General features: G+C 41.7%; 1 protein-coding gene across 50 annotated transcripts in view; it reads left to right on the top strand.

Annotated features, from left to right (window-relative positions):
- The window catches only part of CACNA1C (calcium voltage-gated channel subunit alpha1 C), a 749,041-nt gene that overhangs the window by 498,732 nt on the left and 230,091 nt on the right, over window positions 1–20,218 (top strand). For all 50 annotated transcript variants that reach the window (XM_053225582.1, XM_053225610.1, XM_053225602.1 and 47 more), the window contains exon 5: window positions 3,850–3,989. In XM_053225582.1, coding sequence (XP_053081557.1) covers window positions 3,850–3,989 — 140 coding nt within the window. The remainder of the gene's footprint in view (window positions 1–3,849; window positions 3,990–20,218) is intronic.

The following is a 20,218-nucleotide window of genomic DNA, read 5'->3' as shown; positions in this document are numbered from 1 at the left end:
ACCTCGGGATCTTCACTAGATCCCCTGCTCAAGACACTCTACTCCAGCCACAGGGGCTTTGGTCCTGTCTTCCTCCCAATATGGTGGCCCTGCTCTTCTGACTCACCGGGCCCTCTAGAGCCTCATTGTTCTCTTTTAAAAAGCTCCAATGTCCAACTAGGAAACTGCCAGACACAACTCCTGGAGAATTCTGCCCCCACCCCTGACCAAGCATCCACATCTGAACCCAGCCCTTAGGGACAGGTAGGCACAAAGCAGTGGTTTGGGCTTTACAGTGCCTAATCAAGGAAAACACACCAGTCCCTACAAGCCAAGAACACCTCCTAGACCCATTCCTGAATTTTCTACCCCTTAAAAATTAAAATCAGGCACTTAATAAAGTGTCCGCATCAAGTTGGGACAGGGAAAAGAGAAAAAAGTTGTCTAACCTCTGTTCCCTTCAATGAATAATATTTTGTGAACAACTTGTACTCTAATAAGCATATTGCTTTCTTCCAGGAAATACTAGGAACCAAATCTGGTTTGGATTTAGAATGCTGTTTGACAAACTTGCAAACTAGTCTCCATTTTCTAAGATTTCAGTAATCTAGACTTCAGTGGAAAGAACATTTCTCTGCAGAGAAAGAAGCCCACTCCCCTCATCAAGGCAACTCTGCCTGGGGTTCAGGATGTCACCAGCTAACATATGACACCATCAAATTGCCAAGCTGAGCTGAAAGAATCACAGGACCAAGAAAGACTTTAGATGTGGTCTGGTCAGTGTTGTCAAACTTTTTAGCTGCAGAACCCATTGTTAAAGCCTTACTCAAAGGCCCATGAAAGCCACTGTGTTCCAACCACTTTTCTCTGGCCTTGCTGTCCAAGATATACCCAGGGGATCCATGGAGCACAGTTTGGAAATCCTTAATCTAGACCAACTCCCTCAATTGCTGGGCCCTGCCTGGATTTGAGTTTCTTCAAAGCTAGGCCCCTAGCTGCAGCCTCCCCTGTTTTCAGATCTAGTTCCCTGGGGCATGAGTCATTTAAGGAGCTCAAGCCTATTCCTCAAGAACAAAGTTGCCCTGGTCTTCAGTTCAGGCCAGATGTGGGGACCCAGTCTGATACCTGGGCTTCCCCCTGACCCTAGGCCATGACCCAGCACACACTCTACTGACAGTGAATCGGTGGTCATCTCTAGTACAAAGGACAGAAATTGCCCTGTGTGTCTTTTCTTTCCCCTAATTTTCTTGGTCACCACAAAAAGCCCAAGATTCCAGGTTCCCATTCCCACATGGTTCTCTGCATCTTCTGACCCCTTCTCCCTCTCCATCCCGCTGAAACCTTTCCACTGTGCCCTCTGCTCCCACAAGCCATCGCCCATTCAGATGTCAGCAAACATTTTCTATAAAGGGCAACATGCCCATTTTCAGCTTGCAAACCACGTACTCTTTGTCCCAACTATTCAACTTTAGTGAGAAAACAGCAATAGACAACAGCAATATGTAAACGATGGGTGTAGTTGAACTCCAACAAAACTTTATTTACAGAGCAGATGGCCCAAGTCCTGCCCTAAACCCTCAGCTTTGTCTCTGGCCTCTCATTTAACTCCCTGACTCCCCCCAAGAGTCCTGCCTCCCTTGCATTCTCTCAAGAGATTACCACTCTCTCCCAAATGCCTTGTTCCACAACCCAGAGGTCAGGAGAAGGGCCCTGTGTTTCTCTTATTTCTGCTTTCAGATGGCTACCCCTCCCCTTCCCTAGCAACTTCCAGTTTTAATGTGTGTGATCAGACCCTTCTACCCCTACTTCTCCTTATGGGATCCTCTGTAGGCCTCTATGGGACTCTATTCCTTGAAGACATGAGCTCTTGGTTCATTCCCATTCTCTCCAAACTTAGTATTGCTACTGTCCCTTCCAGTAGCTTCTTGGTTCCTTGATATCTTTCCCACCCAGCGACCCTGACTCCATCCTGACTCCAGCTGCACACTCCCATGGTTATAGCCACTATCCCTGCCATAAGTAATAACTGAGCCCTCCCCCATAATGTCAAACCAAACATCCCACTCTGTAAACAATACCACCCGTATTTCCAGCTTATTCCCTCTTGCACTTTGACTCTGACAATCCATTCACCCTGTCCCATTCTCTCTGTTCCTCCACCCATTGTGTCCAGTCCTCCTTTTAACCAGTTTAAATGCCCAGCCCATCATAATCTCTCACTACCATGTACAGTCAACTTCCTCATTTTTCTATTCATCTACCTTGCTCATTTGGAAAAACACCAACCACAATCAAATACAACTAGATGGAGATCCATCTGGTACCTGAAGCTATGCCATTGAAAGGGGTAGAGAAACAAAGCTGAGCTGATGGGTTTCACTTTACAGTCATGACCACCAACTTCAAATAGGTCCTTGATGATATCTGGCAATCCTACTACATGTGCCTTCCTCATTCACTCTTTGCTTTCTTTGGTGATTCTTTTATACCTTTGCCTCACCCTTCAAACTTCCAGTACCTACTCCTCATTTGCATTTTCAGCTGATGACCTTGCTCCCTGTTTCCCTGAAAAAACAGGTACAATCAGGATAACATCTGTACCGCTATAATGTGCCCTCCTACTAGAACCATGATAAACCATCCCTTCTCCTATCTAGGGCCAATACCCCTCAGGGTACATGAGATACCTTCCTGCCTACTGAAGGGTATCAATCCTTCCAGTAATTATTCCCTCACTTCTGCATTGCCAGATCACCTGTCTCTGTTACATAACTCCCATCACATATAAAAATGTTGCTGTATCTCCCATTTAAAAGCAAACACTACTTGGGGCACCTGGGTGGCTCAGTTGGTTGAGCATGCGACTTCGGTTCAGGTCATGATCTCACGATTTGTGAGTTGCAGCCCCGCATCAGGCTCTGTGCTGACAGCTCGGAGCCTGGAGCCTGCTTCGGATTCTGTGTCTCCATATCTGCCCCTCCTCTGCTCATGCCTCTGTCTCTCTCTCTGTTTCTCTCAAAAGTAAATAAACATTTTTAAAAAATTAAAGCAAACACAACTCTCTTGATTCCACACCCTCTCCTGTAACCATCTTTTTTCTTCTACCACCTTTGACAGCAAAGCTCGTCAGAAGGGTTGTCCATACGGTAGCCACGAGCCACATGGCCACTCAGCACTAATCTAGAAAGTTTCAATTACATATATGGCTCAAATTTGTGGCTTGCATTATAGTTGTGTTAGAGCTGTCTCAAACTTTTCTTGCTGTCTTCTCTTGAACCCATATCTATTAGGCATTGTCCCCATCACTCCACCAAACAGATGTTTCAAAGTCTAAGTGGTCTGCATGTTACTAAAGCCAGTGGTCAGTTTCCCATCCTTATATCCACAGCACAAAGCCAGTTTCTATGCTATCATTTATTTGTGCCCAGTTTAAATCAAAAGGGAATTGTTAGGAGTAAGAAAGTAAGTGGGGAGGAAAGAGGATGCGGTTCCTGGCCACGTGAAGGCCGGCTTTAGGAATCCTGGAGTGGGGAGAGGACACCACAAAGGGACAGAGGCACTACTGCAAACTTTAGTGGCTTTACACTTCTATGCAGGCCACCTAGCTTATACAAAGCCATTTGTGTTCATGCACAACTTTATGACTACAAATGGCCTGCCTATCCCCTCTCGGACCTTTCTAGGCAGTGGATATGTCCCTTGGGTGATACCCACACTGAGGGAATGTCATCTTATGATGGTCACAGTCCCTTCCCCCCACACACCTTGGCACTGGTTCCCAGGCTGGAGGCACCTGCTAACTCTGCTGTCCCAGGCTTCCTTCAGAGAATTCAGAGTCTGACAGCTCCTTCTCCCCTTCTTCTCTTCTAGGCTTTTTAGTGCAATTTTAGAACAAGCCACCAAAGCTGACGGGGCAAATGCTCTAGGAGGGAAAGGAGCTGGATTTGATGTGAAGGCACTGAGGGCATTCCGCGTGCTGCGCCCCTTGCGGCTGGTGTCTGGAGTCCCAAGTAAGTAAAGCCATTATTCTTGTTTACAGTGTTATCTTGTCACCACCCTCTGCTTTCTTTTGCTGAATTGCCGGGAGCACTTTGCAAAGAAAACTGATTTCATATAAATGGAGGGGGCTTTTCTTAAATGAATTCCTTTGCTTTAAAGAACCTAACTCTGATATGAGTCCATTAAGACACACTGTGGTCCCAGCTCCTCTAAACACCTGGAAAAAATCCACAGCAGTCACGCAGCCAAATGAAGACAGCCTACAACAGAGAAAGCAATCCCTTGGCCATCTGAGCAATCCCCTCAAGGCCCTGGGCTGGGAATTAAAATACATTTTCAGCAAAGGAGCCAGGTGAGTAGAGAAGGCTAATCCCCAAGGCTCGCAAGGTATTTTAGCCTATGAGATTATCTCTACTTTCTGTATTTTTCCAAAGAACAATCTGAAAAGCATCAGTGGATGTTCAAAACAGTTCTGTTTGCCATTTCTCTCAACCCTTTCCTTCTTTCATGTCAAATGGGACATTTCCGGTTTCAGAAGCCCTATTTATGGACAGGCTACCTGTCTTTGTAGAACTGGTTTTGCCAGAGGGTGGAGGGTGTTTAGCTCTCTGAATCAAGCAAAAGGGCTTCAGAGAGATATTGTCTATTGTGTATCTGGATAGCAGTCACCTGGACAGCTCCTCTTCAAGCTCTTCCTCCAGAAGCCTATCCCACCATGGATGAGCCCCAGGCAACTAACACAGCAGCTTCGGGCACCCAGCTTTGCTCCAGCAAAGCCCAGCCCAAGTTGTTCCTTGGGGTTAAGTGAGCTTTCCAAGAGCTCCTCTTTCCACTCCTCCTTGATGAGTTGGTGGGATCTGAGCACAATTGTGGACTTGTGTGCTGAGATTTTTCCCTCTCAAATCAGCTCCATCATCTGGCCCATAACTCAAGGTAAAGGAGGTCCCTAGGACTGGGCTGAAATCAGACTAGCTTAGAGATGGGAGCAGGGGACAGGAAAACAAAGAGGTCCTCTGAACACAACCTTTACCATACAAGTGTGAAGGACCTTATAGTAACCTGTTCAATTCTTTCTGTACATGCACAGAAGAGTGAAAAGATCTTCCCAAAGTAACTTAAGTAGCCAGCAACAGAGCAAGACTAGAACCAGGTGTCCTGATTTCCAAACCAGCTCTCTTTCCCACCATACATACAACTTCTTGTAAAGGATTAACTAGTATATAACTCTTGATTGTCTTAGACTTTTACACATATACTTGATCCCTTGAATTACATTCTAAGCCCGGGAAGCCCAGAATTCTTCCTTATATTATCTCTGATTCCTGCACAATGCCTACAGTGGTCTCGGTACAAGGTAGAGGAATTTACTGAATAATTGAAGGTAAGAGTTAGACTATTTTCTTTGCAGTGGGACCTCCTAGGTAAAGTTTGTGGCCTGTCTTAAATTCAAAAGTGAACATGGAGCTAAGCCACATAAGCACGTTTAGAGCAGTCTTTCTACTCAACCATTATAGGGTATCTAGGAATGGAAATAGTATCCAGTTGACTCTTGAACAATGTGCAGGTTAGGTGTGCTGACACTTACCTTGTGCAGTTGAAAATCCACATAAAACTTTTGACTCCCCCCAAAACTTCACTGCTAATAACCTGTTGACCGGAAGTCTTTTGATAACATACACAGGTAACACATGTTTTGTATGTTATATATATTATAAACTGTATTCATACAATGAAATAAGCTAGGGAAAATAAACTGTTATTAAGAAAATCAGATGGGGGCACCTGGGTGGCTCGCCAATTAAGTGTCTGACTCTTGATTTCGGCTCAGGTCATGATTTCATTGCTCATGGGTTCGAGCCCTGCATTGGGCTCTGCACTGACACTGTGGAGCCTACTTGAGATCGTCTCTCTCCCTCTCTCTCTGCCCCTCCCCCACTCATGCTGTATTTCTCTCTCAAAAAATAAATAAATAAACTTTAAAAAAATCATATGGAGGGGCACCTGAGTGGCTCAGTTGGTTGAGCATCTGACTCTTGATTTTGGCTCAGGTCATGATCCCAGAGTCATGGGATCAAGCCCTGAGTTGCATTCCTCACTGAGCATGGAGCCTACTTAAGATACTCTCTCTAGGGGCGCCTGGGTGGCTCAGTCAGATGAGCATCCGACTTTGGCTCAGGTCATGATCTCGCAGTCTGTGAGTTTGAGCCCTGCATTGGGCTTTGTGCTGACAGCTCAGAGCCTGGAGCCTGCTTCGGATTTTGTGTCTCCCTCTCTGTCTTCCCCTCCCCCACTCATGCTCTGTCTCTCTCTCTCTCTCTGTCAAAAATAAATAAACATTTAAAAAATTAAAAAAAAAAGATACTCTCTCTAGAATCATGAAAGCAGGAAGGGAAAAAAAAGTCCCTCACATACAAGGGAAGACAGATCAGGTTTGCAGCAGACCTATCCACAGAAACTTGGCAGGCCAGAAAGGAGTGGCACTATGCTGAATCAGAAAAATATGCAGCCAGCAAGGCTGTCATTCAAAATAGAAGGAGAGATAAAAAGTTTCCCAGACAAACAAAAATTAAAGGAGTTTGTGACCACTAAACCAGCCCTGCAAGAAATTTTAAGGGCGACTCTCTGAGGGGAGAAAAGATGAAAAAATATAAATAATAAATATATATATATATAGATAGATAGATATAGATATATATATATAGATATATATATATATATATATATATATATATATATATCTATATATATATATATAAATACCCAAAGCAACAAAAGATTAGAAAGGACCAGAGAACACCACCAGAAACTCCAACTCTACAAGCATCATGATGGCAATAAATTCATATCTTTCAATACTCACTCTAAACGTCAATGGACTCAATGCTCCAATCAAAAGACATACAGTAACAGAATGGATAAGAAAACAAGATCCATCTATATGCTGGTTACAAGGGACCCACTTTAGACCTAGAGACACCTTCAGATTGAAAATAAGGGGATGGAGAACCATCTATCATGCTAATGGTCAACAAAAGAAAGCTGGTGTAGCCATACTTATATCAGATAATCTAGACTTTAAAATAAAGACTGTATCAAGACATGCAGAAGGGCACTATATCATAATCAAGGGGTCTATAGACCAAGAAGACCTAACAGTTGTAAACATTTGTCTGCCAAATGTGATAGCATCCTAATATATAAGTCAATTAATCACAAACATAAAGAAACTCATCAATAAAAATACCATAATAGTAGGAGGCTTCAACACCCACTCACAGCAATGAACAGATCATCTGATCAAAAAATCAACAAGGAAACAATGGCCTTGAATGACACACTGGACCAGATGGACTTAACAGATATATTCAGAACATTTCATCCTAAAGCAGCAGAATATACATTCTTCTCCAGTACACATGGAACATTCTCCAGAATAGACCATATACTGGGACACAAACCAGCCCTCAGCAAGTACAAAAAGATCGAGATCATACTGTGCATATTTTCAGACAACAACACTATGAAACTCGAAATCAACCACAAGAAAAAATTTGGAAAGGTAACAAATACTTGGAGACTGAAGAAAATCCTACTAAAGAATGAATGGGCTAACCAAGCAGTTAAAAAGGAAATTAAAAAGTATCTGGAAGTCAATGAAAATGATAACACCACAATCCAAAACCTCTGGGATGCAGCAAAGGCAGTCATAAGAGGAAAGTATATAGCAATCCAGGCCTTCCTAAAGAAGGAAGAGAGATCTTAGATATACAACCTAACCTTACACCTTAAGGAGCTGGAAAAAGAACAGCAAATAAAACCCAAAACCAGCAGAATACAGGAAATAATAAAGATTAGAGCAGAAATTAATGCTATCGAAACCAAAAAAAACAGTAGAACATATCAATGAAACCAGAAGCTGGTTCTTTGAAAGAATTAACAAAGTTGATAAACCACTAGCCAGTTTGATCAAAAAGAAAAAGAAAAGGACCCAAATAAATAAAATCAAGAATGTAAGGGGAGAGATCACAACCAACACAACAGAAATAAAAACAATAATAAGAGAATATTATGAGCAATTACATGCCAATAAAATGGGCAATCTGGAAGAAATGGACAAATTCCTAGAAAAATATACACTACCAAAACTGAAACAGGAAGAAATAGAAAATTTGAACAGACCCATAACCAGTAAGGAAATTGAATTAGTAATCAAAAATCTGCCAAAAAAACAAGAGTCCAGGGCCAGATGGCTTTCCAGGGGAATTCTACCAAACATTTAAGGAAGAGTTAACACCTATTCTTTTGAAAGTGTTCCAAAAATTAGAAATGGAAGGAAAACTTCCAAACTCTTTCTATGAAGCCAGCATTACCTTGATTCCAAAACCAGACAGAGACCCCACTAAAAAGGAGAACTATAGACCAATTTCCCTGATGAACATGGATGCAAAAATCCTCAACAAGATATTAGCCAACTGGATCCAACAATACATTAAAAAAATTATTCATCATGACCAAGTGGAGATTGGGATGCAGGGCTGGTTTAATATCTGCAAAAACAATTAACGTGATTTATCACATCAATAAAAGAAAGGACAAGAACCATATGATCCTCTCAAAAGATGCAGAGAAAGCATTTGACAAAATACAGCATCCTTTCTTGATAAAAACCCTCAAGAAAGTAGGGATAGAAGGAGCATACCTCGAGATCATAAAAGCCATATATGAACGACCCAACACTAATATCATCCTCAATGGGGAAAAACGGAGAGCTTTCCCCCTAAGGTCAGGAACAAGACAGGGATGTCCACTCTCGCCACTGTTATTCAACATAGTATCGGAAGTCTTAGCCTCTGCAATCAGACAACACAAAGCAATAAAAGGCATCCAAATCGGCCAGGAGGAGGCCAAACTTTCACTCTTCGCAGATGACATGATACTCTATATGGAAAACCCAAAAGATTCCACCAAAAAACTGCTAGGACTGATTCATGAATTCAGCAAAGTTCCAGGATATAAAATCAATGCACAGAAATTGGTTGCATTCCTATACACCAACAATGAAGTGACAGAAAGAGAAATCAAGGAATCGATCCCATTTACAGTTGCACAAAAAACCATAAAATACCTAGGAATAAATCTAACCAAAGAGGTGAAAAATCTATACACTGAAAACTATAGAAAGCTTATGAAAGAAATTGAAGAAGACACAAAAAAATGGAAAAAGATTCCATGCTCCTGGAGAGGAAGAACAAATATTGTTAAAATGTCGATACTACCCAAAGCAATCTACATGTTCAATGCAATCCCTATCAAAGTAACACCAGCATTCTTCACAGAGCTAGAACAAATGATCCTAAAATTTGTATGGAACCAGAAAAGACCCTGAATATCCAAAGCGATCTTGAAACAGAAAACCAAAGCAGGAGGCATCACAATCCCAGACTTCAAGCTATACTACAAAGGTGTAATCATCAAGACAATATGGTACTGGCACAAGAACAGACACTCAGATCAATGGAACAGAATAGAGAACCCAGAAATGGACCCACAAACATATTGCTAACTAATCTTTGACAAAGCAGGAAAGAATATCCAATGGAATAAAGACAGTCTCTTCAGCAAGTTGTGCTGGGAAAACTGGATAGTGACATGCAGAAGAATGAACCTGGACCACTTTCTTACACCATACGCAAAAATAAACTCAAAATGGATAAAAGACCTCAATGTAAGGAAGCCATCAAAATCGTCAAGGAGAATGCAGGCAAAAACCTCTTTGATCTTGGCCACAGCAACTTCTTACTCAACACATCTCTGGAGGCAAGGGAAACAAAAGCAAAAGTGAACTACTGGGACCTCATCAAAATAAAAAGCTTCTGCACAGTAAGGAAACAATCAGCAAAACTAAAAGGCAACCGACAGAATGGGATAAGATATTTGCAAATGACATATCAGATAAAGGGTTAGTATCCAAAATCTATAAAGAACTTATCAAACTCAACACCCAAAAAACAAATAATCCAGTGAAGAAATGGGCAAAAGACATGAATAAACACTTCTCCAAGGAAGACATCCCGATGGCCAACCGACACATGAAAAAATGCTCAACATCACTCATCATCAGGGAAATACAAATAAAACCACAATGAGATACCACCTGACACCTGTCCGAATGGCTAACATTAACAACTCAGGCAACAACAGATGTTGGTGAGGATGTGGAGAAAGAGGATCTCTTTTGCACTGCTGGTCGGAATGCAAACTGATGCAGCCACTCTGGAAAACAGTATGGAGGTTCCTCAAAAAACTAAAAATAGAACTACCCTACAACCCAGCAATTGTACTACTAGGCATTTATCCACGGATACAGGTGTGCTATTTCAAAGGGACACATGCGCCCCCATGTTTATAGAAGCACTATCAGCAATAGCCAAAGTATGGAAAGAGCCCAAATGTCCATTGATGGATGGATGAATAAAGAAGATGTGGTATATATATACAATGGAGTATTACTCAGCAATCAAAAAGAATGAAATCTTGCCATTTGCAACTACATGGATGGAACTGAATGGTATTATGCTAAGCAAAATTAGTCAGAGAAAGACAAAAATCATATGACTTCACTCATATGAGGACGTTAAGAGACAAAACAGATGAACATAAGGTAAGGGAAACAAAACTAATATAAAAACAGGGAGAGGGACAAAACAGAAGAGACTTGTAAATATGGAGAACAAACTGAGGGTTGCTGGAGGGGTTGTGGGAGGGGGAGTGGGCTAAATGGGTAAGGGGCATTAAGGAATCTACTCCCGAAATCATTGTTTCACTATATGCTAACTAATTTGGATGTAAATTTTAAAAAATAAAAAAATTTAAAAAAAGATTCTCTCTCTCTCCTTCTGTCCCCTCCCTTACTCACATTCTGTCTCTCTAAAAAAAAACAAAAACAAAAACAAAAAAAAAACACCTTTTTTTAAATACAAAATTTAAAAAAATCATATGAAAAAAATACATTTATAGTACTGTTCTATATTTATTGGAACAGTCTGTGTGTAAGTGGACCCACACAGTTCAAACTTGTGTTATTCAAAGGTCAACTGTATATGATGGCCAAGATCCAATTTCCTTTCTGTGAAACCTAAATTCTTTGGGTTTTCTTCATCAATCAGGCATAACTCAATAGATCAAAGTCAAGGAATGAGAAGGAGGATGAGAATAATTCTGAACATGATTTTAAGGAGATTAATATGATGGTGCAGTGTGTCAGTGACAGGAATTATGAACTGATTCCAAACTTTGGACATAAAAAATCTTACCCTCTTATGTATGTGCTTATTAGGAGCCCACAATTTCAGAGCATTGTTCTCAGTATGAGGACATATCATAAAGAATAAATACGTTTATTTCACTTAGGAATTTGACAGTCTAATAAGAGTATATCAGTCAGCTTTTGCTGTAGGAACAAACAATCCCAAAGTCTCAGTGACTTAAAACCAGAAACATTTATACCTGGTCATGTTACATGAGGATGTTGATCAGTTGCAGTTTTTCTGGGCTCAGCTAGGCTCTGGGTTTGACCGGGTTCTGTATGCTACTTCATTCCAGAGCACAGGTTGAAGAAGCATCCAGCCGGTAGGCCATGTTTTTCTCATGGCAGAGGGGGCAGATGCTCACAAAGGGGGCAATTAGCTAAACCACACATGCATATTTTAGGTTTTTGCTCAAATATGACTTATATCATGGCTGCTCACATTCTAGGGGCCAAAGCAAGTCACAGTGCTATCTTTGCCCCAAAGATAATGTGACACAGAAGTATACTGTACCTATAGAGAAGTTTGGATGAATAATTGTGAATGAATAGTACAATCTAACACAAAGAAATTGAGGAGACTGTTATTAACAGAAGTAATTACAATAATAACTCCAGTACAGAAATTCTTAATTAGAGATGCATATGGTTGAGAGTCACTCATACTTCAGTGCATTAAAAAGGAAAATTAGATTAGATATAGTAGCTAGGATTCCATTATAGAAGAAGCTTCCTAAAGAAGGTGTCCCATCTCCATATGCATTTAATTCATGGTAGAACTGTATTGTGATGGTCAGAAAATTCCTTGGAATTCCTTGGAATTCTGTCATCAAGAAGAGGAGGACATGATATGATACCTCAAATATAAGGCCCTCATATTACCTGCTATGTAATCCAGTAAGATTATCTTTGTCATTAAAGATGATCACACTGAGATGGTTTTGCAGTTGTGGGCAGGCTTGCAGGTGGCTTCAGGCTTATGCATAGGGCTAACACCTGTGTCTTGTTTTCCATGGGTCACCAATAAAAACAGAGTAGCTCTTTTTGGAGCTTAAAGAAAGGGCTAATCCAGCCTGTTACCCTTTCTCACTGGAAAAGTATCTATGTGACGTTTAAATAATAAAATATGTAGACCAAGGTGAATAAGTGCCCATGCTAGTTTGGTTGATATCATCCAGGAAAATGTCAGCAATATCTCCTACCACTACAAACCTAGACAAATACCTCCTTCTTCCATTTCTTAGAACTTTTGGGTGTCTTCTTTTACACTTCAGCAGATCTTCTCCAAAGAGTTGCCTCTGTCTGTTGATTCCAATTCTTGTCTTCTTGATCTCTCTTAAATCCACACCAGCCAGGCTGTCTCCTCCATTACTGCAATAAAACATCTCTTGTCAAGACCACTAGTTATTTCCACATTACTGAATAGCGTGGTCAGTTCTCTGGTGCCATTGTACTTGACCTAGCTGCAGCACTGAATACAGCTGATCATCGCTTGTCATCACTTGGCTACTGGAACACCATTCTTTCTCAGTTCATTTGCTTTTCCTTATCAGAATGACTTGCTGATTTCTCATCTTTTTAACATTGGAGAGCTACAGGCTTAATCCTCAGACCTCTTCTCTATCTCAGGGACAGTTGGTTCCAGGTTTTCATTTCCAGCCTCATGGCATTAACTATCACTTATATGTCTTCTAATAACTATATATCACCAGCTCAGACTTCTCCTCTAAACTCCAGACTTATATGCCTACCTGCCCACTCCATTCCTTTAATTGGATGTCTAAGCATCTTGAACTTACCACATCCATAACAGAACTTCCAATCGTCCCAAAGTCTTTCCTGTCTTGGTAAATGTCAACCTCATCCTTCCAGTTACTCAGGCAAAAAATCTTGGACTTATTTCTTCCTTTCACCCTTTGTATCCAGTCCCTCAGGAAATCCTATCAGCCATCCCCTCAAGAAACTCACTGTTTCTTACCACCTCCAATGCCAGCCACTGACACCTCTTGACTGGATTATTATAATAGCTTTCTAACTGGATTCTCTGTTTCCATCTCTGCCCTTTGCCACAGCTTAGTCTTAACACTGTAGCCAACAGCGTCTTCTTAAAATGCAAGTCCTTGTAAAAAAAAAAACAACAACAAAACAAAAAAGCCCCAAAAAACAAAACATGTCACCACTTTGCTCAGAAACCTCCAAGTCTCCCCTAACTCACTGAGTGAGAGTCAGAGTCCCACAGAGGCCTACATGGTCTCACCCCTCTCCCCCTCTAACCTCATCTCCCTGCACCCTTCCCTTCTGTCCCTCCTTGCCAGCCTCAGTGACCTCCTGCCATGCCACCAACATTCCAAACCCACTACCATTATGGGGCCTTTGGGTTTGATGTTCCTTGTGTCCAGAATGCCCTTCACCCATCCCTCTGCTGGTCTGGCCTGCTCACCACCTCCAGTCTCTGCAGAAATGTCATCTTACCTGAGAGGCCTGCTGTCCCCACCCATGTTAGCAACCTTACATTTCCTGTGCCCCTTCCCTGCCTTATTTTCCCCACATCACTTGTCACCATCTGTCACACTATTTACTTACTGCCCCTTGCCTCATGAGAATATAACCTCCATGAGGACAACTTTTGTTTGTTTTATTCACTGCTGTATCCTCAGCATCTGCAATGCCAGATAAGTCTTTGTAGAATGAATGGCTGGCATTGTGCAGGTGTCTCACAGCCAGTGCTACACACATCAGTTACTAAGAACTAACAGGCTCCTTAAATGATGCTAATGCTAAAAGGCCTCCCATTTGTGAGCTTATTTAGCATTTCCAAAGGGTGTTTGTTCTTCTATCTTATTTTATCCTCATGACAGCTGTGTGATATGTGGACATACACATAGGTGATATGTAGATAATGTGTTATTTCTTGTAACAGGTAAGTTGGATGATTTGTGGAATATGTAACTCTAAGTCCAAAAAGTTATTATTATTTTTTAAATGTCCATATGTGTATTAAATGTCACTGAAATCTTAAGATCACAGATTATGGAATGAGAGAGATGATTGTGAGGCTACAAGTCATATATTAATTTGTTCAACAAAACCTACTGAGTGCACACTTGATATAAGATTTTGCTAGCCATTACAGCATATGCAGAAATGATTCCAATGCCAAGTATGTTCTCAAAGAGACTGAAATGTAGAAGAAAAGATGTTCAAAGAAATGATGGTATGGAACAAAAATTGGAGAGTGCTCTCCCCCTGCCTCAGGAAAAAAAAAAAAAAAACGCTTAAGATGTGATCAATTCTGTGACATGTATGCTTTGGGGGTTCTATACTTTTGGGAGTGGGGATAAAGAATCAGGAAGACTTCTTGGAGGAGGTAGCATTTGAGATAGATCCTGAAGGGTAAGTAAGGAGGAGCATTCTAGAAAATTATTAAAAGTAAGGAGAATGACTGTGGCCCTAGAGTTATACACAGTAAGGCTGTAAGTTTTCAGAGTTGACTTCACTATGGATGTAAAAATTAGTTGACTCTTTCAGTGAAATTCTGTGTAATCAAAATATTTGTCCATTTTGTTTCATCAAGACTTCCACAATTAAGAAAATCACTTGCCACTACTTGTGAGGCCTCACTTACCCACAGCAGGATTACTGTGAGGCATGCATATTGTACCAAAGGATAGGCCATATGGAACAATAAACGTTATACAACGAATGTGAACAATAACATGGAGGGTTATGATTAAATATTTGCAATGTATATAAAAGTGCATTTGTCTGTGGTAATTTCCTCCTTTCCATGTAATATCATATGCTCTGCTGGAGAAGAACTTTCAGGAGTAGATTGAATAAAGGGAGCAGACAGAGAGATGGAGGAGAGAAAGTGGTTTTTTGATTTTTGAGGTCTTTGACAAAAACTCTCAGCAGCCAACTGGACTTGATGGAGAGGATTGAACAGTGACCTCCATGCAAGACCAGCCTTGGAAAACAGTATCCATTCACCATGAACATTTATTGAGCACTTTCTGTAAGCCAAGCACTAAGTAAGGCCCTAAAGACACAAAGATAAAGAGGATACTATCCCCATCTGTTAAGATACTTGAATGCTTTAGAGACTTTTTATGGGGCATGCTTTCCCTATGGTATGAATTTTTGTAAGATTAGCTCTTTCTCAGTTAAAAGTGTCATTTCTGGAATCACATGGAATAGAAAACAATTGGGTATTAAACAAGGGTTTGCTTCCTAATTGAGAAGTGAGAAAGAATAGTAAGGACCATGTATGGAGAGGAGTCAAACCCTTTCTTCCTATTTTTTTTCTTGCTCACATTAGAACTGTTTCCAGAAAACAAATCAACACCAATCAGCCAACAAGTATCTGTTGATTGGATACCATATCAAAGGTACCAGGAGAGACAAGACATAGTGGTTCTGAATATAAGTCAGACTGCCTGGCTTTTGCATTGACTTACTCTGTAACCTTAAGGAAGTTACTAAGCCTCTCTGTGCCTTAGCTTCCTCATCTGTAAAATGGAAATAATAGCAGAACCTATTTCATATGTTGTTAGAACAACTAAATGAGTTAATGCATACAAAGCACTTAAACAGTGCTTGCTTATAGTAAGTGCTCAGTTAAATGGTAGTGGTTGCATTAAATTATATCACATCACATTATATTACATGAGGCACATAAAATAGAAGTACATGACAAAATCACTATCAAGACAACATATATACTTTAAACATTAAAGAATATTTAAGGGTGCCTGGATGGCTTAGTCGGTTAAGCATCTGACTTCAGCTCAGGCCATGATCTTGCAGTTTGTGAGTTTAAGCCCCACATCGGACTCTCTGCTATCAGCACAGGGCCAGATTCAGATCCTCTGCACCCCCCTGCCCCTCCCCTGCTCCCCTGCTCGTACTGTTTCTCTCAAAAAATAAATATTTAAAAGTAAATATTTAAAAGTAAATATTTAAAAATAAATATATAAATAGGGGAGCCTGGGTGGCTCAGTCAGTTAAGTGTCCGACTTTGGCTCAGACCATGATCTCACTGTCTGTGAGTTCAAGCCCTGCATCAGCTCATCAGAGCCTGGAGCCTGCTTCAGATTCTGTGTCTCCCTCTCTCTCTGCCCCTCCCCTGCTCACACTCTGTTCTCTCTCTCTCCCTCTCTCTCTCTCTCTCAAAAATAAATAAACATTTTTTTTTAATTTTAAATAAAAATAAATAAATAAATGGCCAGGAATATTTAAGAGTTAAATAGCAACATGAGACCAAAAAATACCAGAGAGGCATTATGTATGATAATGAAGTAGATTCAAGGGGTGAGTTTTCCAGGGACTGTGGAGTCCCGAAAAGTTTTATGAAGGAAACAGTAATCGAAATGAGCCTTAAGGTTTTGGTAGAAGAGATAGGGATGGAGATGAAAGGACATTTGGGGTGAAAACTTCATTTGGGTTACCAACGCAGGCCAGCACATGGGTCCATGCATGTGGACCAGGCAGCCACAGAGGAGGAAGTAGTGAGAACCAGGTGAGGAAGTCAGCACGGAGCAAACTACATTGAGTCCTGGATGTCAGGCCAGTAAGGCAGTTTTCTAAACAGACTCTACTCATTCCTCTCCACTGGAAACATTCAAAAGACTGCACCGCAGAGACACAGCAAAGTGTCTTGAAAATCTCGTCAAAGAGTATCAGAATGAATGGCAGATCTTGATTCCAGCGAGCTTCATTAACCCACCCTGGACACAGCTAGCCAGTAGCAAAGCTAGGGTCAGAATCAGACCAGAGCAGCCAACCCGCTTAACATGCTGCTTTTATTGCTATTGATAGAGTGGATTCTTGACTTAAAACTTCCTGCTGCAAAAGTTAAAAACTCACCTGAGTGCCCAAGAACCCAGGTGAACCACACTCATTCTATAATGCAGTTTTCCCCCAGAATGAGTTCTCCCCTCCTGGGGATTAGTAACTGTGAAATTGGCCGCACTGATTAGCAAACACTGCCAGTTAATCAGACCCATTGGGGGCATATTAGAGCTGCTAAAAACAACTTTTCTGAGTGTTTTTACACTTTGATGGTTCAAAAGCAGTTATGCCATCCTGCCTGAAATTTGTTCTTCGGTAAGTTGAGCCACAATGGATTGGCAGTCACCGTTACAGCACCCAGGACAGTGTTCCCAGGGGGAGACCTGCACTGTGCTAGGGAGGAGGAGGGCTCAGGTACCAGAGATGGTCCCAGCAAAAGCTCCCTCACTGGATTTAAGAACACCTCACAATCCCAGATTTGATGAAGGAAAGTCTGTCTAGAGCTGATACTTGCAAATTAAGTCAGCGTCTTGAAATTTACAGATTTTGAAAACTGAGTCCCAGAGAAGATCCGTGAGTCCGAGCAGAGGCTCAAATGTACCTTGTTCTCTCCCCAACCCCCCCCCCCCCCCGCTCTTTGTCATCATCTTCCCCGACCTCCCTTTCTCCTGGTTAATGTGACAATCCCATGAAGTGCCAGCATGTTGCAGGTGATGTGGGAGAGCTCAAGCCTGAAGACTCAGATTGCAGCCCTGCCTTCACCCCACCTAGCTCGGGGACCTTGGGCAGGTCAGTTCTGTCTGGGTTTCTGTTCTACCTATAACTTGAAGGGCCTGAACTGTCTGGCGTCTGTATCTTTTTCCCTCTTCCATTCTCTTCCTCTCTGCACCAGCTGGTAGCCCTTGCTGGTAGCAGGCCTTCTTGCTTCTCCACACCCTGCTTCTCTCTTCCCTTTCATTTCCTTGGACTTGGCCCTCTTCTTCCCCTCACTTTCTAATTTGTTCTGTGTCTTTATGTCTCTTTTTTCCTAAAGTGATCTTAAATGTCATGGAACCTGAAACCAAAATGGGGAACCTTAAACCACTTAAACCATTTGTACTTCATACAAGGACAGGAGCATGTGCAGAGGCTCACGCCTAAGTCCTTCCCTCTCTCTACTTCTTGTTGGACCAGAGCTGTCCGGTCCCACTCTTGTCCCTTTCAGAAATCCTTTCTGCCCCATCTTCTAGGTCCCTCCTCTGCCACTGTTTGTTTGTTTTTTTTCTTACACTATAACAGGAAACCTTGTTCCCTGTGTTCCTCTCATGGTGCCATTCCTGAACCAGAATGTCTGAGTGGGAAAGGACGTTAGCTATCTGGTCCAGCCAAGTTTCCATTTTACAGATGAGAACACTGCGGCCAGCCATTTTAAATGGCTTTCTCAAGGCCACATAGCTACCTCGTGGCAGGCAGATAGGAATCAATTCCTATACCATGTGTAAAAAGACTTAACAGGAGTCATGATGGACCCTCTGGTTTGTATGGTCTTTGGAGCTTACAGAGCTCCCTCGCACACCTGTGTTCACAGCCACCCCAAGAGGAAACCTGAGGGGATGTCAGTGCCTCCTCCACTTTCCAGTCAAACTGCTGGCATGTCTTTGTTAAGGCGGAGCAGACCCTCTGGAAGACAGCTACAGACAGCATGGCCTCTTAACATTCCAAACAGGTTTGCCGGCCTGCTTTGCTGTGAGGGGTCTGAAGTCAGCTCCCTGGTGTTGGCAGGCCTTGCCTACCAGAAACAGAAGAGAATTTAGAATACGGTCCCACACATCCTGCCTCAGTCCCACAAAAACTTTCATGTTCAAGACCGCTAGGAGTTGATGCCCACCCTCTTCCACATCACCTAGCATGAATCTACTGCACCCCCCTCCTCTGATTTGGGAACTCTTGACCCCTCTGCTTTAGATGCCTCTGAAGGGGTCCCTAGACTAGAAGGTCGGAGGCACAATTACAGTCCCAGATCTGCTGCCAACCTCTCTGTTCCTTCACACATTGCCTCAGTTTCTGTATCTACAAAGTGAGATTAGTGATGAGTATTCCATGGACAGGGATGAGGTTTTACCTCTAAAGCCCCTACCAGCTTCTAGCAACAATGAGTTTTTTAAATCCACCTCTTGAAGAGAGATGTTATGGATTATGATGAGCCATGGCATCAGGTAGTGAGAAAAAGAAGATGACTCAAATGCAGCAAAGCAAGTTAATTTAAATAATGAGCATATTTCAAAAGTTCCAGTGCCTGTTGTTGTGGTGTTTTACTGAGAAGTTATTGAAAAATCAATAACAGTACCTGATTACACTGAGAAATCTCTATTATTTGGTGTTCTACATACAGCAGCTCAAAAAATAATAATGGCAAAGAATGATGCATCTCACCACACAATAACTTCTCATATTTACTAAAGTGCACAGACATTCCCCCAGTGATGAAAATGTCCCTTTTTGATTTAAGAACAAAATGTAAGTGGTGATAAATGTTAGGGTTACCACCAACTAAAAGCAATATTCAGCATCAGTGCAAAGCTTTCAGACTCTACAAGCTGTATTGGCTGATTAATCGGCCCAGTGGTCCAAGAAGGCAGGGACATTATCCCTAATTTATAGATAAGCAAATACAGTCCCAAGTGCTTCTCCCAGAGTAATGAACAGAGATGGGTTCAGATGATTTTCCAAGTCAGGAATATTCCCTGTAGGGCTCAGGTCTCTGTTGTTTGGAGGAGAGCACAGTTTTCCCATCAGGGTGCTCCATATGGCTTGTGAGATTGAGGACAATTGATAGTTCCAAGCGCTGGTTTATTTAGGTTTTGATGGTTCATGAACCCTTTTGGTTACAGAGGCTGATGAGGGATAGTATCATTGATGCCTAGAGACTTGTGAGAAAGTGGGAGGTGCTCTGGGTCTACAAGTGAAAAAACCAGGGATCTAAGTCTGGCCAGTGAGGTGACCATATTATTTAAATTTGATCTTCACTTTCCTCATCTGGGAAATGAAAGGGTTAAACTGTATTAACCCTAAAATTCTTCTAAGCAGTATCATCCTATGCTTCAATGGTATAGAACAGCAATAGCCCAAGAATTTCTTTTTTTAATCACTAGTTCTAGACGTAGT

Source organism: Acinonyx jubatus, chromosome B4 (assembly GCF_027475565.1).
Source record: "Acinonyx jubatus isolate Ajub_Pintada_27869175 chromosome B4, VMU_Ajub_asm_v1.0, whole genome shotgun sequence".
NCBI lineage: Eukaryota > Metazoa > Chordata > Mammalia > Carnivora > Felidae > Acinonyx > Acinonyx jubatus.
The sequence above is the reverse complement of the archived record's forward strand: the minus strand, read 5'-3'. Positions and strand labels throughout refer to the sequence as shown.